The sequence below is a fragment of the Colias philodice genome, chromosome 28, assembly GCF_061535455.1.
Source record: "Colias philodice isolate Cphi_HAF_F1 chromosome 28, ilColPhil1 Martin Lab GWU primary, whole genome shotgun sequence".
In the NCBI taxonomy this organism is placed as follows: domain Eukaryota; kingdom Metazoa; phylum Arthropoda; class Insecta; order Lepidoptera; family Pieridae; genus Colias; species Colias philodice.
In genome coordinates, this window is record NC_143113.1 from 3,510,486 (window position 1) to 3,537,173 (window position 26,688).

The window sequence follows — 26,688 nt, forward strand, 5'->3', positions numbered from 1 at the left end:
CGCATTTGACCCACTTTTAACGGGCAGATTAATTCAAACATTTGAACTTATCAAGGATCGGCGATAATACAATAATGTACATTAAGATTATTATAGAACATAATATAATAATAGAGATGTATTCTATGACACTAATTTACTAAACAAATTTAAATATTATTTGATTTATGTATTGATACTATTAACATTTTGATGATAATTATGTACATAATGTATATCGATTTAATTTCTTTTTAACTTACTTTCCGCCCGCTCTGACTAAAATCTAATAAATTATACGCTATAAAAAGCTTCCTCTTGAATCACTCTATCTTTAAAAAAAACTCCATCAAAATTGGTTGCGTGACTTTATAGATCTAAGCATTCAGACACAGCGGAAAGCGACTTTGTTTTATATTATGCACCTTAGTGTTATAAGAATGACAGGAAGGGATGAATAATAAACATCATGTATAGTTCAATATTTTATTATAACTAAATATACACAATAATTTATATTATTATTAAGATCTTGTACATGTTCACCTAAATTTACAATTATGTACTCTACAAAATAATACTGATCAAAGATGTCTTATAAAAATACAGTAAATAGTAAATACACAAATAAAGATTACAAGAAGAAGGTACTTTTCACAATTTACGTAAAATTTAGCTTCTTGGCACTGGTTTCATTTTCTATTTTTATATAGTAAAAATTATGACACATAAAGTATCAGGTACATAAAACTGCGTAATATTATCAATTTGTAGCCATGAATACGTATAAGAAAGAGATTAGGACGCAGAACGTATCCTTGTGGAACACCGAATATTATTTTAAATCATGGGATGAGTTTAACATGTGTTTTAATGATATTTTATCATACAATAAGTTGAAATCAACAAAATGAAGTTCGAGACAATATTGATTTTGTTTTTTTAGTTTTATAAAGGTGTTCTAACACCACAATTGTTGTGTGTATAGGCTATAAAAAGTTCAATAAAAATCCAAATAATATTTCATGTGTGATATACATAACCAATGTTAGAGACAAACAAATTATCAAACAAAATACAATACTATATACTGTTTTTATTCTAAGTTTAAACTAAAATACACGTAAGGGTTATATTTTTAATATTTCACATCAACTTGAAACTTCCAAATTGTGATATTCAAGTTAAATAAATCAAATTAATACATAATAGTAATAGACTAGATGTAAGCACTTTCAACTTTAATTGTAACTTATATGTAAAAAAGAAATAATAGCAACACTATCTTACACTTACAATACATATATCTTTATAAATAAACTTAACTATATTTGGCCTGTATCAGTTCATATAATATACTTATAAATAATATTTTGTTCGTTAAATTAAGGGCCGATTTTTCAATGCTTGGTTAAAACTTATCCGTCCAATACGTAGTACATATATCTCGATGGTCCAATAAAGTATTACACGATAATATTAAAATGTCACGTAAACTGTCAAATACGGGCAATTAGAATACGTTTTTAAAATGGTAGTTTTATACATTATTCGACGAATAAGTTTTAACCAAGGATTGAAAACTCAGCCCTAATTCATTTAAAGTTTTTGTTGTGAAAAGAGGGTAGATACATATTTGTCTAACAAATATAAGGTTCTAAGAGAAGTCAGTCAAAAATTATATGTTAAACTAGCTGTGCAACGCGATTTTACCCGCATTGCTCCGCTCTTATTGGTCTTAGTGTGATGATATACCTAGGTAAAGCCCATAGCCTTCCTCGATAAATGCACTATCGAACAGTGAAGTAGTTTTTAAAATCGGACCCGTGATTCCTGAGATAAGCGCGTTCAAGGAAAAAAACAAACTCTTCAGCTTTATAATATTAGTAGTAGATACATATTGCACCCTTTGCATGGATGATACAAATAAAGATACTTAACTATTAACTTAAATAATACATTTTCATCTCAACATTAAATAAGAATATTGAACAATTATTATCTACAATTATTAAAGTTATTTAAACACATATTTGTACCTTATACTTATTATAATAATGAAAGGACGTCGATATATTACTTTTTACATAGTGAGCCGTTAAAATAAAAAAGCATAAACTTAAAATTTGAAATAAATAATATGAAAATTGCACTAATCACGACCTTTACTTATTATGTACAAAATGATACCCAACTTAGTAATAAAATAAAAATACATTTAATTTCATACTACATACGGCTTGAACATATTTATACCCGGTCGGCCATCTTGGTTCATAACGAGTCCGCGTCTATTGTTTTCCAAATTCGAATTAAAGTTCGCCGCCGCCATCGCTCTCTCCCGCTCTAGAGCGATCATTCTATCCCTGTCGAGCAGGGGAGGCGGTTTGACAGGTGTCAAATCTCCCGCCATTTGTGGGGGCTGTTTGTCATGGTCGTGTAGGACCTCCTTGTTTTTATTTTTTTCCTCGCTCGGGTGGTCTTTGCTTTTGCTGTCTTGTTGCGCCTTTTTCGAACGTTTCCACTTCATTCTGCGGTTTTGGAACCATATTTTTACCTGTGGGCAAATGAATTGATGTTAATTAACTGAGTCTGGCAATTAATTATAGGAAACAGTTTGATTATGTTCGAAACGATAATAATTAGAAGCGCAAAATATCTGTATTCATGCAATTTGCTGTTGTTTGTTAGTTTTATTTAAATGTAGACATAAGTTTTGTAATTATTAGCGGCTTATAAGATTCTCTACATTGTAAATGTGCACAGTGTGCTGTTATTTCTATATCTATAATGCTTGAATTTTGAATTTAAAACGACTGGAATGCAATTTTAGATTTTCAAACAACTATAAACCAGTATTTGTTAGATACTGGACAAATGAATTAATGAGACATAATTTTAAGTTTTAACTATACCTAGTTGTCACTTAAGAAATTATATTTTATCTCATTTTGGTTAAGTTAGCAAAACTACACATTAGAATTATTTTCCACCCTGTATTTACAATGAATTTATTATCTACGGGCTCCAGTTTACTAATCATATTTTATACCCAAACTTTTTCAATCTACGATCATATATCACGTCTACCGTAGCCGAGATTAATCTTTAAACCCACATAAAACGCCCGGAACAATAACCTTTATGGCAACAAGCCACCCCTGTAATCTTGTAAGCATTTGTACCAAATCCGCGCTTGACATGACTGGTTGCCGCCATTTTGTAAACGTCAAAATGACGTCGTTTTTGGCGGGACAAGTGTTATCTGTGGTCTATGGGGAGGTAAGGGTTAGCTTGGGTTAGCTTATGCTTTGATAGTTTAACAAGGATAGTAAAATTTTAAGAAGGTAGGTACATAAGGGTCTACCGTCAATTGTTTAAAATAGATATTGCTATTATTGTTCATAGCATGATGAGTTATTATTGACCATTTTATTATTTTAGTAGCCTTTTACGAAAGCATTATGTAGGGAAGTAATAAAAGAAAGTAGGTAGGTACATCAATTCCTTTTGTAAAAAACGAGATTAAACTGTTGCAGGTTGACCGGGAAATAAAATAGCCTGTGTTACTCCCGAATAGTGTATCTAGCCTTCTGTTAGTGATCCCCTTTATTGTATCATATCATATTCCACTAATTTTATAAACGCAAAAGTTTTGTGAGGATGGAAGTATTTGCAGTGAAAAGCTTATGTACCAGAATAACACACGAGCTACAAAAATACGTGCTCTTGCATGCGGGTCCGTCTGCAAGGAATATAAAAGAAACATACCTGAGTTTCAGTAAGCATCAAGCTAGTAGCCACTTCGAACCGCTTCGGCCTGGATAGGTACTTGTTCATTCGGAACTGCTTCTCGAGTTCTAACAGTTGCTGTGACGTGAAGGCGGTGCGCGGGCGCCGCGTCTTGCCGAGGAGCGCGTGGGGGGCACCTGGGGAAGATAGGGTTATTAGTATTACTTATTAGTAAATTATGTTTGTTATAGTTTTATTAGTATGTAATAATGGTGTTAGCTAGGTTACGCGTTTTATAGAGAACGACTATAAACAAATAACAGGTGCACCTGCGAATGATGGCTTTATTAGAAATAGTATTAGCTAGATTCTCGCTTTGCTCGCGTGTACTTTCCTTAGGGAAAGGAAATATACCTAGAAACCAATAAACAAGTGGGATGCGTTGTGTAGGTTACACCTAGGAATCATAAAATTTAACAAAACATTGTTTTGTTAAATATATAGACTGGGGTAGAAGCCTTTGAAAATAATGAAAAGATAAAAAAAATCGCAGTCGGATGAAACCCATTAGAAAAGGAGGGGAATATGATAAAAATGTAAGGAAAAATAAATTACGGTCAATCCGAGTTCGGGAAGCGGGAGGGGGGAGCTTTAAAGAGAAAAAAATGGTTTCTCTCGATTTCCGACAAAACTACAAGTCCTATAGAAAAAAGTTCAATGGCAAAGTTGTAGGTAATTAAAATTTCTACAACTTTTGTATTCACAATTTTTTCACATAACCTAAAAATTTAGGTGAAAATTCAAAAAACCAAGTTTTTGGTCTTTTATTTCTATCTACTTCAAAATTTATTTTTTTTCTACGAAATTTGGTGGAAACTTACTTTATTATGTCCCAAATACACTGTAATTTATTTGATTGAAAATATTTATTTTTTCGCCTTATTTTGAATTAATACCAAAAAAATAACCTAATTTTCAATCGAAAAGTCACCCGTCAAAATATCAGCTTTTTTCAAAAACTTGGGGTGCCTTTTATTCATTGAAATCTCTACTTTCATATGGTGTAAAAAAAATAAACACCACCATAGTAAATGTTCTCAGGAAATGCATACAAACAGTCTGAAAATTAGCTTTTACTAAATCAGGCACACTTCTTGAACTCTATATCTTCTCTTGTATCGGCTTTTCGGTAATATTTCAAAAGAAAAATAATTATCTGTTCTAAGTTTAATATTTTACAGCATATTCAAAAGCAAAATGATGTCGATAAAAACATTTCAGGTAGTTCGAGAAGTGTGTCTGATTTAGTAAAAGCTAATTTTCAGACTGTTTGTATGCATTTCCTGAGAACATTTACTATGGTGGTGTTTATTTTTTTTACACCATATGAAAGTAGAGATTTCAATGAATAAAAGGCACCCCAAGTTTTTGAAAAAAGCTGATATTTTGACGGGTGACTTTTCGATTGAAAATTAGGTTGTTTTTTTGGTATTAATTCAAAATAAGGCGAAAAAATAAATATTTTCAATCAAATAAATTACAGTGTATTTGGGACATAATAAAGTAAGTTTCCACCAAATTTCGTAGAAAAAAAATAAATTTTGAAGTAGATAGAAATAAAAGACCAAAAACTTGGTTTTTTGAATTTTTCACCTAAATTTTTAGGTTATGTGAAAAAATTGTGAATACAAAAGTTGTAGAACTTTTAATTACCTACAACTTTGCCATTGAACTTTTTTCTATAGAACTTGTAGTTTTGTCGGAAATCGAGAGAAACCATTTTTTTCTCTTAAAAGCTCCCCCCTCCCGCTTCCCGAACTCGGATTGACCGTAATTTATTTTTCCTTACATTTTTATCATATTCCCCTCCTTTTCTAATGGGTTTCATCCGACTGCGATTTTTTTTTGTTTCAAAAATTATCTACTCTAGTATATATAGTTATATTTGATGAAACTTCACGAATATAATTTTCGTGGCACACACTTGGAGAAGTGAAATTAGTAATGTCTATTTGCTAGATATAGCTGGTACGCTTCGCTCGCGTTTTAAATAATAAATGGTAAGGATTGCTAAAACGTATGATATTCAGTAGCCCTGAAATATGTTTTCGAACAAATGCGTCTTTCTATTACCTACACTCATAGAATTAATCTAAAAAAAACAAATTTAGATTTATATGATTGTAAATACACACTCCATAATAATTCGGTAAAAAATACTAAATTGTATTTCAAAAGAGGCCGCATCGTTAACAAAAAATTACCACCTCTAATTAATTCCGCTATCAACACTGATTTGTCATCTAATTACTTTTGATAACATTTTATCAACTCAATTATGTTGTATTGCCCAATTCGTGACTACACACAATCGATGACGACAATTGTGATTGGCTTTCGGCTGTTTAGGGTACCGTACATACATAAAAAAATCTATATATATCTATACTAAATAGTTAAATAGGTAACCTAACTAATATTATAAAGCTGAATAGTTTGTTTGAATGCGCTAATCTCAGGTCCGATTTGAGAAACTTTTTCGGTATTAGATAGTCCATTTATCGAGGAAGGCTGTAGGCTATATATCATTACGCTAAGACCAACAGGAGCGGAGCACTGCGGGTAACACTGCGGGGTACAGCCAGCATATAATTATAGAACCTATATCTTCTTCTTCTTCAGAAAGTATTTTTATAGCATTACTAGCTGTCCGCCCGAGGCTACATCCGCGTAGTCAAAGGAAATTCCCATGGGAAAGATATTAACCCCGGTAAAATGTAGCCCATACCCCTCTCTAGGCTTTTAACTATCTCCAGAAACAAAAATCATATCATAAAATCGCTTCATAGCGACATGAAGGAGAGACACAACTTCGTATTTATAATATTGGCAAGGGGCCTTAGACAAAGTAACAATTAAAAAACGATAACGAAGTTAGAAAAGGCAAAAATGTATGGGATTGACATACGCCGCGTTAGATCACGTGGTCTATCTAATGTCAATCCCATACATTTTTTCTTTTCTAACTTCGTTATCGTTTTTTAATTATTGTTACTTTGTCTAAGGCCCAAGGAAAAGGATTTAACAGATTGCGGTCCGTAGTAAAGATAAATTGTTTTTTCTACATAAAAACGCCCTTCTTAGAAGAATTTATTTAAAAAGTGACCAAGGTTAGCTAACGATTATATAATAAATGCATAACAATTCTTTGATAAATTTCATTAAATTATCAATTTTGTAATACATATTAATATAGACAGAACCGAAATAGTGTTGCCGCAACCAATATTTACGCATACAATTACCCAAAATGAAATTACTAAACGCATTTATCACAAACGCCGCCAGCACTAAGCCCATAAAAATGATAATTATCAATTAGCCTAACAGGATTGCTTGAACGCGACATTTGGCCGTGTTTGCACAAGCCGATAAATTCCCGCCTAAATCCACGACGCATCTGTCATTTAACATTTCGGCGGAGTGTCAATGTGACGTTTTGGTTTTTTTTCGCGGGAAAATTTATTTAAAGAATATGAATCCACTATGAAAAATTTTACGTCTCCGTATTTGGTTTCTACCAATTAGAACCTGTAAATTTAATAATACTTACTTGTGTAGGTTTACAAATACCTAAATAATTTAAATAAATTTTATGAATATCTGAACAAATACATATTCTTTGTATTCTGTCATTTTTTCTTCTGTAGGTAAAACGTGCTCAAACTTCCAACTCTTTTTCAATGCACTTTTAAAATCGTTTAAAACTCAATAACAATAAGTAAGAACGGTACCGTCGAGTAAAAATTAAACATTTGGAAATTAAAAATATATTACGATGGCGCACGTTCAAAAATCAATACACAGTCGTGCTTAAGAGGTGAATTTAAAAATCAATATTAATGTGTACTGAACGTGACTTTTCGTATTCGTATGATTCCTTTATTTAATTTGGGCCTATTGATAAGTTATTGATAATTTTGTTCGTGCTTTATAAATCACTAGCAGTCCACCCCGGCTTCGCCCGTGGTACCTACATGTTTACGTTCTTTTTCATAAGAACCATCCTCGTACTTCAAGGAATAGATTCCGCAGCGCACGCGATGACATAATTTTTATTAAGGAATTTTTTACACCTTGGGTTACATTATTGCATTTTTGGTAAGGATCTCTATTTTTTTTGAAAATGCAATATAGCCTATGTTGCTCAGTGAAGATGCAGCTTTCTAATAGTGAAAGAATTTTTGAAATCGGTCCAGTAGTTTATGCGTGAAAACCATACATACATACATAATTACAAACCTTTCCTCTTTATAATATTAAGTATAGATATAAAGCATAATATAATATTATCCGGTTTGTTGAGGAAGCAATTAACTATGGAATTAATAGCTTAATAGTTTTTTGCTAATAATTGAAGTGTTTGACGATGTTTTATTTGCATATGTATTGATTTTTAGAATGATGTAATTTTTGGCATGGCTCATAGGTCATAGAGAAAAAACATCTTTTTAATATTTATTTTTATAGCAATTAAATGCTCTATAACCGCTTTTAACCCACCTCAGGCTAACGACGTGAGTTCGAATCCCACCTCGTGATCGAATTTTTCTATTCTTAAAAAAAATTCCTAACATTCTTTTCGATTTATAAAAGAATATTTTCTACCACTATTTATTAAAATTGTGATTAAAAGCTGTAACTTCTATTCCTTACCCGCCAAGAATATGTTCCACAGATTATGTAATCTGACTGTACAGTGTAGACAATGTCTTATATAGGGAGCAGAGACAAATTGAATAAGGTTGATTGCAGACTTGCGCTTGGCAGAGCGTTATAACTCTATTGTCTATTGTTAAATAAATGATATTCGACACGATGTACTGTTAGAATTTAGGCGGGTTTACTCGAGTAGAATTAAGACTTCATTTAAAAATAATATTTGCTGACCTATATCAAATACTTAAAGGTAGTGTATTATAGTGTATGTTGCGCTGATATTATAATAATGGTGAAAAAATAAGTTAGTAAAAATAGTATAAAAGATAAGTGATAAGTAGTAAGTGCCTACTACTTCACTACATAGTATAAAACAAAGTCGCTTTCCGCTATCTGTCCGTCCCTATGCTTAGTTTTAAACGACCGCGACGCAACGGATTTTGATGTAGTTTTTCCTAAGAGTTTTTCTAATATGTAGGTAGAGTGGTTCTCGAAGAAGGTATACAATTATTTATTAGTTAGTCTACAATTAGAAATTAAAGTCTTTTTAACGGATTTTAAACGCGATTTATTCATTATATTATTTTCCCGACGTTTTGAACACATTTACAGCGAGCGTGGTCACGATAATCGCGTAAAATCAAACACTAGAAAATACTATGTAGTCTACAATTTCTTAAGTTTTAGACAAAGCATAGTAGATATTATTAAATTATAACGTAGCTGTAGGTATATTATTTGTGACAAAGCGTGCGAAGTCGCCGGCGGAAAGCTAGTAGGTACATTATAAACTATTTTAAATTGTATGTATACGGTACTCAAAGTTGTAATTGTATTTGTTATATAAATATAATTATGTATTCATTGCTTTAATATTTATTCTGCGGTTACGCAGAAGTAGGAAGACATTTTTTAATTTTTGTTTGAATAAAAACTTGCAAATAGGTATGAATAAATGATAATATCGGTGTAGTATTTGTATTTGACAATAAATTAAAATCACATCAAACGTTATCATTGGTTTTAACTGATAAAAGATATTTCGATTCGCGGAATTTCCTTCCGTCTCTTTTTGTACTCGCAGCTGCAAAATCGAATTTTGCAACAAAACCCTTCTAGAATTTATAACATTTAACTTATAAGTATAAATACAACAAGAAGCCGTGACTTCATTCGTGAAACCCTTACGACAGTTTATTAACAACAACAGAACTTCCAAATCATTATAATCCAATGTTCGATAAAAGGGTGAAAACCTTTAAATAATTTGTTGATTGGTTTAGGAGTTAGTCTAGTTTTAGTGACACGCTAACCACGCTGACCGTCGGTGTTGACAGTCGAAACTCAACGTATGAACTTCTTTGAAGCAACTTCGATTTATTCTAAAACGCATCATCGTTCTTCTTTTGTTCTTTATACGTTTCTGCTGCACCGACGCGCGACGTGACCGGTCAGCGCCGACGCGGACGGTCGGCATGGCACTTAAACCAGACGACATAGTATACCTTTTTTTTTATAGTGGGGAAATCTTCCAAAGATACCCACTGCCCCCGGGGAAGGAGCCGTGGGTTATGTCGGATTCTTACCGACTAAAACCCCACTGTATTCCGTCGAGCCGCTTTAATGATGGGGCCGCGGGTATTGGTTGGAATTCTTCCGCGACCCGACATAGTATACCTAGATTATTTATTTGAGCTTTGGAATAATGAAGGTATGTACTATTTTTATATCCTAGAAGATTTGAAACAGTAGGTACGACATTTACACTCGCTAGTTTAAAAAAATATGATTTCGAAATTCGACAAATTTTACCGACCTATCCTAAATCATAAGCTTAAACGTATATCAAATATAAATAAAATGACGAACTAATTTCAACTACAAATCGGCCATATGCACAGATCATACAATTAAATGAATTATAATAATGGGGCCCTAAGATTAATCTAATAGACCATAAAATTGGAGCCCCGCCAATAAAATTAGTACAACCTCATCGTATGTCCGCACTTATTGCAAAAATGGTTAAGCGCGATATTAAATAACGCGCGGGTTCCGTAGAATACAATTTCATATTTTTAAAGGGTAGTAGGGAATTCGGGGAGCGTAGGAAATTATTTTAGGTTAGAATATAGTTGTTTTATAGAGATCATTAGTATATTATTATTATTTAATTAGTTAATAAAGTAGCATAAAGTTGAAAGAGCAGTTGTTGTAATAACATAAATTATTTTAAAGGAATATACGAATTTATAACTAATACCTATCTATACTAATATTATAAAGCTGAAGAGTGTGTTTGCTTGTTTTAACGCGGTAATCTCAGGAAGTCAGGAACTAATGGTCCGATTTGAAAAATTATTTCGGTGTTAGATAGCCCATTTAACGAGGAAGGCTATAGGCTATATATCATATCTCGCTAAGACCAACAGGAGCGGAGCACTGCGGGTGGAACCGCGGAGCATAGCTAGTTTTTCATATTTGGGAAGCTAAATTTATTCAATTTAATAATTCACACAAATTTAAATGTCATGAATTAAATCATCATTATATTTGTAAATAAATGATCATGTAGCGATTTTTCATATGAATTACGGAACCCTAAAAACTTAGACCCCTCAATATAAATCGTTGGGGTGTCTAATGGTCGACAATTTAACTATTGTTCATTTTGTTTGTTTATTGCAAGTGTGAAATTAAATTAATTATTTGTTTTTCGCGCCCTTTGAATTAGTACTTAAATATGAGGGTATTATAAATTATTGTGATTATTTGCTATGAATAGTTATTTAGATGTAAACTTTATTTATGTTAAGTATAATAGATAATACACGGACTTTTCTATACAATAAGATTTGTATTATTAATTTATCTTATATATAAAAATAAATCGCAAAATGTGTTGGCAAGCGCATAACTCGAGAACGGCTGAACCGATTTCGATAATTTTTTTTTTATTATATTCCTTGAAGTAGGTACGAGGATGGTTCTTATGTAGAGAAAATGTAAAGATGTACCACGGGCGAAGCCGGGGCGGACCGCTAGTACTTAATAGAAATGACTGAGTTTTATAAAATAAAAATTAAAAGGAAGATAAGTGTATCCTATCATATTAAACAGCATTTATTTGTTTTATAGATCTATTTAAAACTAGCGGTCCGCCCCGGCTTCGCCCGTGGTACATAATATTTACGTTTTTTCTACATAAGAACCATCCTCGTACCTACTTCAAGGAAAATAATAAAAAAAGACTTATCGAAATCGGTTCAGCCGTTCTCGAGTTATGCGCTTACCAACACATTTTGCGATTCACATTTATATATAAGAAGATTAAATACCTACTATATCTAATAAGTACGAAAATAAGAATACAATATTCGATCTATACCTTTTCTTCTATCTGATCTATCTCATACATCCCTAACAAAAACATTTAAACCGTGATTTTTTACCGTTAAAGTACCCAAGCAATAAAGATAATAAATTTCCACCATACATCACCCTTGGCCACTGGAGCAGCTACATGTTGCCAAAAATACACCCTTTTGGGACAAATAGAGTAGTGATGTGCGTAATTTTTTATGGTATCGATTTGTTACCGTTTTAAATTAGTAGAACATTTATATATCAGGGTAGAAAATTGGACGAGAAATTAATAAATTTTAGAAATAGTATTGAATGGAAGGGCTATGTATGAATTGTAGTAAATAATATAAAAAACAGCAAGTATAAATAGGACAAGGAGGTAAATTAAATAAATAACTTAAAAGTAACATACCTACAGCTTATATCTAAGAAATAAGAATTACAACATTGCTTTTCTGCATATTACGTTGCATTTAACAATTTCATTCTCTTTATTAAAATGGGATAAGGTAATTACAATTTAAATAATAGTACTTTATTCTAAAGTATCCTTATGCGTGGATGTTCAGTATCGTATTAATTGATAAATCACTTATTTTATATCTAACTATTAATTGTAATGACGGTACAGTAACGGTAGAAAAAAGTAAAAAGCTATAAAATTCCTCAAAAATAGTTTATATTAATGCAGTCGGATTCTTTAATATCTAATAGGCAAAGAGATCTGTAATTGTAATAATGTAATAGTGTTATTCAATAAATAAGTCAAGCCGATATGTTAAAACAATGGTAAAATTTAAAGAAAATTCATATAATGCAAAAGGTATAAACTTGATTTAAGATTAAAGTATTTTATTCATCCCTATTACATAATTATATGCATCATAATTAACTCTATATACTCTGATTTATTTTAATATCTATTCAATCGCTATCTAAATACTGTTCTAGTTAAATCACTATTACAACGCTATAACAAACTTGTATACAAGTACGTACTTATACTTATATACCTAAGTATTAAGTAAAATTCACAATAACAATTAAAACCCATAGAGAACACAAAACTATCGACAACACCCCATCACTAGCCCCTGGATCTAATTTGTCAAGGCTTTGTTTGTGCCAGCAAATTGGTGCTCGCTAATTGGCTTAGAGCCGGCGTGTATGGTGTCACTATGGACGGTATACTAGCTTTTATTCACGGCTTCACTCGTGGTATATATTATGTCGCAGTTGAATTATTATTTGATTGAATGACTAGCGCCTTCATTGAATGACGATATTTAATAGTCTATATCTCTTATTGTACTTCATACAATAAGAAATATATCACTATTAATATAAAGTTTGGGACTTTTTAAACGTAAGATACCTACATGAAAATTGTGACTCTACAGCAGAAAAATGCATGTATGCAGTGCGCATTGTTTATGTTTTCTATTTTAAGACGGGTAACATTAAAATTTTGTTTACACTGCAATATTTACAAATAATTCATTACTACATAATATAAAATTGATGTAATAAATATATTTATTGACTACTAATGGTCCGCCCCGGCTTCGCCCGTGGTACATATTTCGCAATAAAAGGTAGCCTATGTCCTTTCTCGGGTATCAAAATATCTCCATAACAAATTTCATGCAAATTGGTTCAGTAGTTTAGGCGTGATTGAGTAACAGACAGACAGACAGAGTTACTTTCGCATTTATAATATTAGTATGGATGGATTATCCTCGATCAAACGCACCACACCATTGCAACGGAATTAAGTCCCGTCCCGTGGATAATTTTTAAATCGAGTTTGCAAAAGACTAATTATTTAATTGGAAAGTTAATTAAACGTTTTGTTTATGTGTTTATTTCTGTATTACATAGTAACGGAATTGTATTAGTTATATTTGGCTACTTATACAGGGTGTCCCACTGTTGGTATACTAAGCTCAAAGGAGGTTATAGTTTTGCATACGCTGAGTACGTAAAAAATACTTATAAAATTCCAAACGCATTTTCTTTTAAAATAGATGAATTCTTAAAACTCTAAGAGTACAACCGTAACAAACAACCCGCCTAACCACCACCAGCACGTGAGCTATCGTTTAAGATTATGTTTTCATAGACAAAATGCTCACATTATAGAAGCAGTGTACCTATATGCCGGCTGCGCGAAGCTAGAGAAGGAAACATGAATTTTAAGAAAAAAATTAGCAAAAATTTTTTGGTGTTATATTTGTTTAAGTATTTTTTACGTGATCAGTGTATGCAAGACTACAAGTCCCTTCGCGCGATAATGGGACACCCTGTATATAACTACAACTACTTCGAATGCAAATAATTTCTCGGCAAAGATGTAATTTCATACTGTATCTGGAATGCGGATGATTCAATTTTACAATTTTTTTACTGTTATAATTCATATTTAGATCTTGTGCGGAAATAAGAAAATTTAAATTTAATTGAAGAAAACTTTAAACAACATGATATTCCCGTCGAATATTTGTAAAAGGTATATTATATCAATTAAATTCTAACTTCTAATGATCCTATGACAATATCTCAATTAATAAATATTGTCATAGATTTGCTTGCAAAAAACCGCTCATATAGCAACAAGGCCGCTTTCAAAAAATGTTTACAATCTATAAGTACTTATAATATTTTATTTATAACTAGCTTTCCACCCGCAGCTTCGCCCGCGCAGTCAAAGAAAAACCCGCATAGTTCCCGTTCCCGTGGGATTTCCGGGATAAAACCTATCCTATTTCCCGGGATAAAAAGTAGCCTATGTCCTTTCTCGGGTATCAAAATATCTCTATACCAAATTTCATGCTAATTGATTCAGTAGTTAAGGCGTGATTGAGTAACAGACAGACAGAGTTACTTTCGCATTTATAATATTAGTATGGATTTTGTTTTATTACATACTGTCTAGTACATATTTAGGGACCTAGTAGTTATTTTTTTTATTAATGTCAATTAATAAATAATTATACCTATAATTTATTTCATGTATAATTGAGGGGCGACTCCGCGACTAATAACTAGTCATTCTATAAGCTTTTTGACCTTTCTATACAAATAAAAGACCGGAGTTTTTATCAAAAGATTAAACAAGTTAAACAGATGACAATTATATGTTTATCCCTTTCTAACGTAGCGAGGGAGAGGGACAGACAGCTAGTTGAGCCAATTATTCAATTTGTAACAGATGGTAGAAATTGTTGACGATAATTTTTATTTGAGTTTTGCATCGGTAGATTCGGTGGGTGCAGTAAGTGTGGAAAGGGCTTTATTATTTTATTAATTTAATTGATTTTGTAATAAAATTATAGGTTTACTTTTTAAGCTGTGAAGATACAAATTTAAATATGTAATAGGAATCTAATAGTGATCATAGGAAATACCGGTTACAGTAAAAATTTGTATAAAGTTACTCATTAGCACTGTGTCCAGACGCAAATATAGCTGCATAAAAATCGTATCGTTGCAACGTGAAAGAATGACAAACGAACAAACAAATATACTTTCGCTTTTATAATATTAGTAAGGTAATGTAGTAATGTTTGGATGACGTATTGTTCAAATACGCCTTCGTAGGCTATTTCACAAATATTAAAAATAACAATATGTCGAATACGGATTTAAATGATCGATCATTATGTACCGAAATATTAGACATTGATTGATTGTTTATAACCTATTTATTATTGTAAGATTGAAGTAAATGGCTTTAGATATGTACTGAGATAAGACTAGTTTAAGTTCAATGATAAAAACAGTTGAAAGTTGATGTATCAGTTATGATATGATACGAAAATGTGGCAGTCATTGTGTCAAGTTGGATGGTGGAAATCTCTAAGCTAAATTTTTCATAGAACATGATACATGTAATAAACCACATCAGTGTGTTGAAATAAATTTAAAATTACTATACAATGTCTATTTTTTACGCATATTCCACCTAGCCACCTAAAAGTGTAAGGAATAGGAACACCGCCAATTAAAAACGATCTTGATAATCACGTAATAAGCAAGAAAAATGGACGGTCTACTTTTTAAAATTTCGACTATGTTTATTTTTATATTCAATCACACTTAAAAATATTAAAAAGTGTCGCCTCCATAGGTACTTAGCCATTCAACGCATAGTTGGGGTCGTTAAGTATGGTGAATTCGCGACACTATATTTATTTGAGGGGTGTTAATGCATTTTATTTATAATGTCTAATGTGAGCTAATCACTCGGACGCACATGTTATTTGCGTTACAATTATCCTGTTTGGGGCAGCCCTGAGGATTATGATTACGTTTATAGGGCTGGTACTAAACGGAAATTTGGCAAGTGCATTTGAAAGTCGAATTTAAAAGTTAATTTGTGCTGTTATCTAGGTACTTATAACAAAACTTTTGTTCACACAAAACTAGCTAAGGAGCGCGGGTTGGTTTATAAGTAAGCGGTATGAATAAAAGCATAAATGATGATATTATTATAATGAGAAAGGTGTAGATAGACTCCGAGAGTGGCACGTTGAAATGTGGCTTATTAGCCATATTCATATATGTAGTTAAATGTTACCGTCATACGTGATTATATACTTTGTAATCTAATCGTGTGCGTAAGCGTTTTTGAAAATCGAATGTCGTATAAGATTTTTTTTAAATATCACTGAGTTTGGTCATAAAAAAATAAAGTTAGGTCGAAGGTACATTTTACATATTTCAATTATGTATTTGTAAGCTACCTACTTACTTACTTTAATCATATTTTCAAAATTTTTGTTTCAATTTAACAGTAAACTACCCTTATGCGCATTATGTTGCCTACAACAATAAAAACAAACCAGCATTGAATAAAACACGCTGCACTGTTTACCGTGACAATAAACAAGCCACAGGGCTCTATGAAGGGTTGCAAGCCGGAGGGTGCACATAATCTGTGCAAATGTGACACCTGTCACTGTTGACATTGACATATTCGAACACTTTTTTTTATTGGCGACGTAAGCGTTGGATGATGGCGCGACAAATTACGTCAGGTGATTTTTTTTTAATTTTGTATTAGTTGAGTTCGATTTTCTTCCAAATTGTCTTAAATTATCTAACTGCCAAGCTTTATTCATGCGAGACGATGTACCTACTTAGTCTCTTAGTATCTTTTTCCAGAATTGATCTGTACACGGAACTAGCGGAATAATTCATCCCCATTGAGTAACATACGGATAAAAAATTAATTTTATGTAGGTACTTGTTGTAATATACGATAACACTTTTTATTAGTTTTATTTGCTTCCCGGAGCGAGCGAAGCCCTTAGGTTTCTACACATGTACTAACATTAAAAACTTACCTCCCAACTCAGGTATCCTATGGTAGAACATGCCGGTTCTGGCGAGCCACTCCAACTGCATATGATGGAGTACCCTGTCGCCCGGGTGATGGAAGGCGGACGGCATCGGGCCGCTGGGCATGCCCATTTGCGGGTAGTTGAATAGAGATGACTGTGCTACGAGCGCCGGGTTTTGTGGTAGGAGACCCGGTTTTGGGACTATACCTGTGGAAAATGTAATAAGTTGTAGTTTTGGTTTTTTAGTTTTGTGGTGAGTTATATCTGTGGTTATATATTATCACAGATATTATTTGAAAGAAAAATCGATCATAGACAAGATTCAAATACGCTTCTTTCGAGTTTGAATGATTCTCTAATGTTTAAGTAGTGACAAAATAATGTAAGTTTTATTCAAAACTAGAGGTCCGCCCCGGCTTCGCCCGTGGTACATATTTCGCAATAAAAGGTAGCCTATGTCCTTTCTCGGGTATCAAAATATCTCCATACCAAATTTCATGCAAATTGATTCAGTAGTTTAGGCGTGATTGAGTAACAGACAGACAGACAGAGTTACTTTCGCATTTATAATACATATTAGTATGGATAAGTTATGTGATGGTATTTTGTTCTCATGAGAACTCTGATCATGCCAAGGTATGCGCACATTAATTTTAATTTAATTGTAATTACTAATAATAATTGTAATTTCATAACCTTATAGCTGTATAATACAGTTAATAACGAAAATCGGATTAGTAGTTTCGGACTTCACTTCGAATAAAGCTATTAAATATTCACTGCATATTTAGAAATTAATTCGCTACCTTTCGATTCATTAAATAATGAGAAGAATGTTTTATCGACAAAATTAAAATATAGTTAAGCTCTACTTTTTACAATAAAACCTTACCAGGTCTATAGCTCTCATATTCTTCATTCCCACCCTCAACGCCTGGCGAAATCGGAGGACTATAGGACTCGGATCTATTCCCATCCTCCGATCCTGGCGATACACTCCTACTACTCCCACTTTTAGGACTCTCACTGACCCTTTCCCTCTCAATACCTTCTGTTTGCTGTTCCACTCTCTCATAATCATTCTGGTATCTTGCTATGTAATTCTTATTCATTAACGCTACGTAATTCTGCGTTTTTTCAGCGTCGGAATCTATATGTTTGGATAGCAAGGCATCTATGCAAAACGACTTTTTCTGGTTAATCACAGTTTTCTCTTCTTTGTAGAACATTTTGGGAGTGTTTGATCTGCTGTGGTTTGAGTCTTGGTCGATGTCAATTTGTTCTGTCTCGTGGTACATGGTTAGTTAGGTTCTTGTTTCATTGTTGGTCTGTAAAGAGATGGGTGGTTAGTTTGATATTGCGTTGTTCTTGTACTAGAAAGTGTGGTGGTGCGTTCCACTCTTGGTAGATTTTAAACTAGCGGCTAGCCTATGACTGTTGACAATGTTTCTCTCAGAAATGAATGAAATCAAAACTTCTATTCTTGTTTTTAGTTTGGTCAATTTGCCTGATGACTTATTCTAATTAAGAGAAAGCGGTTAGTTTGGAATGGCGAAGGATCAATATTGTAATCTCATTTCTAAAACCTGCAGTTTCATTGCATGGTTGGTGGTATGCAGTTCTGTTTTAAAAGTACCTACGAGCTATCCAGATTATAAACTATTACTTTTACTTTTTATTTTTTTACTTTTCATTTTTCAATGCTTGGATAAAACTTATCCGTCCAATAAAGTATTACACGATAATATTAAAATGTCACGTAAACTGTCAAATACGGGCAATTAGAATACGTTTTTAAAATGGTAGTTTTATACATTATTCGACGAATAAATTTTATCCAAGCATTGAAAAATCGGCCCTTAAAAATTTCATCTAATTCTAATGAGCACTTTAGCGTGATATAATGTAAACTTTATATGCTTTTCACGCAACATATGTTTTAATAATACTTTACGGCGTAAATAATTATTATAAGCCGTCATTTTCTGTAATCTATTAGTTCGTTGAAACGAAATCTTTCATAGTTTTTCTGAAAAATAATCGGGTGGAATTTTTTCGTGAATACTGCAAGCGTTCATTGATAAAATAAGTTATCAATTTATCATCTCAAGTAACGCCAAGCCCCTTTATAATCTAAGATTTGACATTTGATATATTTATAAAGTATTTATATTATAAGTATTTAAAAATGTGAGTAAAGCAGCGGGATAAAACTAAGTACCTAGAACCTACGTGATATTTAGGGTTATTTCACGCATAAACTATAGTTTGAAAAATTTGGAAAATCCAAAAGTGCACGCCTCATAATTTTTTTTTAATAAATATTTATTAATTATTATTTTTGTTTATTTAATAACAATTAAACCACATCGAATCAGACCTTGAAAAATGAAAGGGTTCTATTCCTGAGCATACTCAAGCGTAAGAGAAAAAAAAAGACTCGATTAGTAGGTAAAGTATTTCGGTCGCTATCGTGTTAACAAGAAAAAGGATCCGCACATACAGACACACGGACGTCCAAGACAGAACTTTTTTAAACTGTTTTTTAACTAGTTTAAATAACAAAAATGACATCAAAAATATCATGAACGTTAAAAATAGTGTTTTTTCTTAATATGTGTGTGTATGTATTATCTTACAAGTGCAATGTATGATACATAAAGACATTTTAAGTTTGAAAAATCAGATGTTTTGCGCGAAGTGACAGTAGTACCCACCTCAACGCTTCGCTTATGAGGCGTGCAATAAAAGAGGAATGTTTAGTGCTCTCTCATGGATAATAATTATAGAATCGATTTGGATAAAATTTGAAATGTTGATGTAGCTGGCAGGCTCTTAGCTTGTTTGGGCCCGGCGACGGGCTGCCGCTGATGGGGTTACGGATGAATTCTACCAATACCCGTGACCCTCTGGTTGATGCGGCTTGACGGAACACAGTGGGGTTTTGGTCGGTAGGAATCCGACATAACCCACGGCCCCTCCCCCGGAGCCCGTGGGTATCTATGCAAGATTTCCCCACTTAAAAAAAATTCAAACAATCTGGTTTATATTATTAGTACTTATTTTATGTAGGTACAAATAACTATAAGTAATAAGTATACCATAATATTAATATCTTATATATATAAAATTCTCGTGTCACAATGTTAGTCTGCATACTCCTCCGAAACGGGTGGACCGATTCTCATGAAATTTTCTGTGCATATCGGGTAAGGCTGAGAATCGGCCAACATCTATTTTTCATATGTACCACGGGCGAAGCCGGGGCGGACAGCTAGTCTTATATATAAAATTCTCGTGTCACAATGTTAGTCTGCATACTCCTCCGAAACGGGTGGACCGATTCTCATGAAATTTTTTGTGCATATCGGGTAAGTCTGAGAATCGGCCAACATCTATTTTTCATATGTACCACGGGCGAAGCCGGGGCGGGCCGCTAGTAGGTATATAATATTATCACTACTACCGCCTGTCTGTCACGCGTCGTATATTAAATTGATAATAATAACTTTATTATTAACCGATTTGAGCTTATCAAATTCATTAAGTATATTATGCAGTGTTTTTATCGATATTTTATCTGTTTCCATTCATTAAGTGGATTTCGGTTATTAAAATTAGGGATAATACCTAAATTGTTTATTTGATGATATTTATTAGGTATTTAATTAATTAAGTTTATTACGGAAAAAACCTAGAGACGTTGTCTTGTTAAATAAAATATTAAAATAACTAGCAAACCCGGCGAACTCCGTTTCGCCACCAGAGACACCTTTTCTTTGCTATAAACCTCACGGAGCCCGAGACCTTTCCAACGAATGCAAAACCGTGGAAATCGGTTCGGGCGTTCTGGAGTTCGTCAGGAAGGAAAACCCGACTTATTTTTATATAGTAGATTGAAGCTAGAATAGAATTTAAGTTTCAATTTCAAGGCTCATGCATGCATGATTATATTTTTAACAACAATAAAGAACCGTTTACAAGATGTTACAGGCAGAAATAATCCGGGGTACCTACTAATATTATAAGTTTGTTACGCTTTCACGGCCAAACTGCAATTTACGCTTTTAATGAGATTTTGAACGAAAATAGTTGAAAATCTTTCAGTAGAAGACTATTTTTTTAATTATCTCCTAAAGTTGAGTGACCACGCTCGCTCAACGATTCCATCACTTTATAGTGTAATCGTTGAGTTATTAATTAGTAATAAATTATAAAATTAAATCAAGAAAACACTCACAATTTTTAGTATCGCAACAACAATTTCGTTCGGGTCTATAAAATACCCAAGTAAAATTCTATTTTTCCAAAAGTACGGTGAAAAATTCTTAATCTATATTACAACTGTTTACGTAGTAACGAAACGGCCAATTTTAACTAAAGTAAAGAGGTTTTAAGTTAATTGAAGAGTTAATATGTGTATAGTTAGACGCTTGGCTCTACATTTTATATATTTACTAGAGGTCCGCCCCGGCTTCGCCCGTGGTACATATTTCGCAATAAAAGGTAGCCTATATCCTTTCTCGGGTATCAAAATATCTCCATACCAAATTTCATGCAAATTGGTTCAGTAGTTTAGGCGTGATTGAGTAACAGACAGACAGACAGAGTTACTTTCGCATTTATAATATTAGTATGGATAGCTTTCCGCCCGCGGCTTCGCCCGCGTTTTGAAAGAAAAACCCGCATAGTTTCCGTTCCCGTGGGATTTCCGGGATGAAACCTATCCTATGTGTTAATCCAAGTTACCCTCTATATGTGTGCTAAATTTCATTGTAATCGGTTCAGTAGTATTTGCGTGAGAGTAACAAACACACACACACACACATCCTCACAAACTTTCGCATTTATAATATTAGTAGGATTATGAAGGGATGGTAAGATGTTTTATAGCAGAATTATTTTCAGTGTGGGATAGTGACAGCGTTAGACGACCTATACCGGTTTTCGATAACAGTATAAAGTTTTTTGATATCTGCAATAGTTACGGAATAATCGCCTGTGCACACTTAACGATTAGGTACACCCTGTATAGCGCCGCGCCGTAATGTTTCCACACTGGAAATAATACTGCAAGTAGAGATCATAGTAACCCCCTGATAACTTTTTCAGAGTGCTATAGAAGTAATTTTACATGAAAATATTTTTGGTGAAATTCTATACACGCAATAAGATTGGCTTTAGTCAGTCAGCCTACGTGAAAATTCATTAAAATCGGTTCTGCGTTTCACGCGGTTTAAAAAGTCCGACGGAGTTTTTATTTATTTATTTTATTTATTTATTTATTCTTCACTGTATAGGAAATACAAGATTAAGACGACACAAAATAAAAGATACAATCGGCATACAGTGGGCGGCCTTATGGCTATAAGCCATTTCTTCCAGGTTTTTTTTTTATATGTGTACTACTATAATATTATATCATATATGCACCTAACCTACTTTACTATATGTACCTAAGTATAAATTTAAAGAGAAGGAATTATTCAATATTTAATATATATGGAATAAGATAGATAATTTATTATGATGGAAAAATAAAATTTATCTTCAGTTGACATTATTTAAGAAGAGCAACTATCCTATCTATACCTACGGAATTTCTTGTCGGCTCTTCCAAGTAGTAACTTATTTCCGAAAACGCTTCTAAAGGAAGTTTAGAAGTCTATTTGAAATTTGAATGAATAAATCTTTGAGTTTAATTTAATCCAAATTGCATGATAACAATTTTCTTGCCACTGTTATTGTAATAAAACTCGTTCAAAACGGCTTGATCGATTTTCATGTTTTTTTCCGTAAGTATCTAAGGTTGTAAATAAAAACATGTTAAATCATTCGTAGGAAAATAGTAGGTATATACCTAATGTTCTTCCCATAAATAATCGTAATATTATTGATCTATACAAATAAATATACCTAAATGCAAAATATCATTAGGTAGATAATAAATAAAGCCTTCTTATGAATTGTATATAAAGTTGATTGTTTCCTAGAAAGAGGCTCTAGAGGACTCATGGCTCGAACAGGGGTTGTTCATATTATGGTCGCAACAATCAGCCAATGGTTATTTCAATCTTATCATTATAAGCATGAATTTGCCAGTCAGTTCAATTCACGGCGTAAACTGTCTGGAAATAAGATGTCATAATACGGACCCATAAGACTTAATTATATTAATTACTAGCGGTCCGCCCCGGCTTCGCCCGTGGTACATGTTTACGTTTTCTCTACATAAGAACCATCCTCGTACTTCAAGGAATATAATAAAAAAAGAATTATCGAAATCGGTTCAGCCGTTCTCGAGTTATGCGCTTACCAACACATTTTGCGATTCATTTTTATATATAAGATTAGTGAGACTTTTACTGATAGTTAATATTTTTATTTTAGCCGATTAGTTGCACATGGTTCTCATTTAGCATACAGGTAGCCTCGGCAAGTGATATTTTTTTTATAGGGTTAGTAGGTATTTTATGTTTTAAAAATGTCCGGTGGGTCTGTAAGCGCGTCGAAATCTTTTCATTTGAATGCTTGTATAAGCTCTCTTGTGTGTATTACATAAAATATGAAACAGTTACAATAATATTTATTACCTATCATTTAGGTAAGCATCAGCTATTTTTTATTCAAAAAAAAATAATAGATTGCAGTTAAAATTGATTATTTTCTTATATAAGTAATAAGTATGTATAGATACCTAAATTATCTAGATAGAGGAAAATAAGTTTTTGCCAAGTTTTGGTTTTTACCCTTTGCTTATTTAGCAGGGAAATTTTTTATCTTTGAATTGAGAAAAATTAGGAAAGCTTCATAAACAATCATATAAATAAATAAAATAAACTTATTTTATTATTTTGCACATAAAATCGTATATTTATTACATTTGAAAGTTATTTAATAACTACGTAATAAAACCTATAAATCTCAATTATCTTACCGGAAGCTATGTAAAGAAAATAAAAGCACCATAAAAAACAATAACACTAAACCCTTCACGGTCCAAAATCACAGCCACTGCGTCAAAACGCGATTAAAAAAAAAAGCGAAACGTCAAAATTTCCCGCGCGCGTTCGGAAACCTACTCCGACTAACCGTCGGTAACAACTGGATTATTTCATTATGCCCGGTATCACCCATTATCTGCCCATATCTTATCGTATGTGGACATGGGCGGTACAGACCGTTATTATCTGATACCAGCCATAATCCAGCTCAGTTGGAGCAGAGGTTCAATAAACGCTGGTTCGGGACGCCCCACCCGCCATTGTCTGTCTCGCTTCCACATTGTCTATTCTTTTCGCGCGCGCAGCGATGAAATTTACGCATGAGACGACCAAATTTACTGCTTAACCGCGGCTTGATTTCATATTATTTGTATCTACAATAGAGCTTTGTTCTTTGATTTCGGGAACATTAACTTTTTTGGACAGATAAAATAGAATGAAAAAAATATACACAGATTATATTAGAGCGCTAAAATAAATTGCTTCGGCTATTGGCGAGGATTTTTTGCAATTCATCTTGTTTTCTTTTGAGACAAAATTGGTGATGTCATAGAAATGAGATGTTGTTTTATCGATCGATAAGTTGATGATAAATGTTATCGATATAAAATTTACTTTTACACAATACTTGTTATACTTAGATTCCTAGGTGATGAAGATAGATTTGTGATGGGTTAATAAAAATAGGTACATACTTACGAAATTACGAATAGAAATAGAAAGGGTGGCCCAGTAGGCGCAATATAGGTACCTACTAGGTAGCTACAAATGCCAGGGCGAAGCTAAAACAGGTGTAGTTTATTTAGGTACTTTTCTTTGAAGGTATAATTATTATTATTTTAGTAATGGAGCCAGGATAACTTGCTATTCATATTTTTTACATACTTAGGTGCTTATAATGTATTTAAATAAGTGCAGGTACATGCCATGCCAACCTCGTCACTAGAGGGATGACGTCAAATATAAATATAAATATTTCAGGACAATTTTCACACACGGCACGATCTGATCCCATACTAAGCTTTCGCTTGTGTTATGGAAACCAGATGGCTGATAAACATACATATATAATTTTTAAATAAATACTTATATAAATAATTAACACCTAGACACAGAGCAAACATCTATGTTCATCACACAAATATTTGCCCCGGGTGGGAATCGAACCCATGACCTCTGGCTTGGAAGGCAGGGCCACTACCAACCAAGCCAACCGGCCAGTCAAATAATATCGATATTCTTCAAGAAGTGGGTGGTTGCAGCTTTGAAGTAATCATCTAAGTAAATAGTACCTACCTACAGAAATCTACCTATAATATCGATCAGTAAAATACATCAGGGGTCGTATTATGATCGCAATAACGAGCCATGATTAATTATTATGGTATAAGTGATATGAATTTGCCAGTCAGTTCAATTCACAACGTAAACTGTCTGGAAATAAGATGTACGGCCCCTGTTCTTAACCCCATGAAAAGTAAACTTCATCTACTATATAAAAATAAGTCGGGTTTTCCTTCCTGACGCTATAACTCCAGAACGCACGAACTTATTTCCACGGTTTTGCATTCGTTGGAAAGGTCTCGGTCTCCGTGAGGTTTATAGTAAAGAAAATTCGTGAATATTTTCAACAGAAAAGCGGGAAAAATGAAATGTTACATAAAACGAAGCCATCTGGTGGCGAAACGGAGTTCGCCGGGTTGTATAATATAAATTACCAGATTTTCACACTGAAAAGTTTTAAATAGCTCCTAGGTTCAATTATGAAAAGCCAATCGTCAATGGTCTGTAATCTGTAAATTAAATTGATATTTGGAAAAAACTAGCTAGAAAACAATCTTGAATGACATCATCATCATCATCTTCGTTTGACATTTCGTTTTAGTTGGTTGATAATGGAGTCTACACTTAAGCAGGCTACTCATGTATACTTGCCGCAGGGGCAATATTGGGACAATCTCGGTGTTAAGGAGCCAATTAAGGGTCAATTCCAATATTGCCCCTGCTGCAGATAGGTGAGTAGCCGGTTTTATACAACAATGTAAAGCGGGCTACTCAACTACCTGCCGCAGGGGTAATATTGGAATTGCACCCTTAATCGGCTCCTTAATTGTGATGTGTATAGGCAAGCAGAGGCAATTAGAGAACAGCCGAAATTGCTCCAATCGCCGTGCAACCGATATTGTCCCTACGGCAGGTAGGTGAGTAGCCGGCTTAAAAGAATGCTCATAAGCTCATTATACCCAGTGATTAATAATACTTAATTAATAATTTTCTAATTATATTATTTCTTAACTAATGCTTTTTTCAGGACATGACAGAAGGATGGACTGACGTGCTATTGACGTGCTGTGTGGAAACTTGTGGAGAAGGGTCTCCTAGGTTTTTCCGGGAGCAAATATTTAGCTAACCTAGCTTATTACATACTTACCTACTTATAAATCATATGAATATCAATGATATCTTTTGTTTTTGCAGGTTGCAGTCGTATCTGCGGGTAGCAGGTAGTGTTCTATATAGGTACTTAAATATTAAAAAGCCCC

The 26,688-nt window shown here is 33.1% G+C and overlaps 1 protein-coding gene across 1 annotated transcript; it reads right to left on the reverse strand.

Moving 5' to 3' along the window:
• Window positions 1-489: 489 nt before the first annotated feature.
• On the reverse strand, window positions 490-24,231 carry LOC149476274 (uncharacterized). Its single transcript, XM_089712299.1, has 5 exons — window positions 24,079-24,231; window positions 18,034-18,469; window positions 17,145-17,348; window positions 3,751-3,908; window positions 490-2,536 (listed from the first exon to the last, which is right to left on the reverse strand). The coding sequence occupies exons 2-5, from the start codon at window positions 18,437-18,439 to the stop codon at window positions 2,204-2,206; spliced, it is 1,101 nt and encodes a 366-aa protein (XP_089568425.1). The 5' UTR covers window positions 18,440-18,469; window positions 24,079-24,231; the 3' UTR covers window positions 490-2,203.
• Between the last annotated feature and the right edge of the window lie 2,457 nt (window positions 24,232-26,688).

Coding starts and splice junctions, on each gene's coding strand:
- LOC149476274 (XM_089712299.1), bottom strand. CDS start 18,439: ATGTACCACGAGACAGAACAAATTGACATCGACCAAGACTCAAACCAC. Junction 17,349..18,033: donor ATATGAGAGCTATAGACCTG/GTAAGGTTTTAT, acceptor CATTTTCCACAG/GTATAGTCCCAAAACCGGGT. Junction 2,537..3,750: donor TGATGCTTACTGAAACTCAG/GTATGTTTCTTT, acceptor ATTTGCCCACAG/GTAAAAATATGGTTCCAAAA.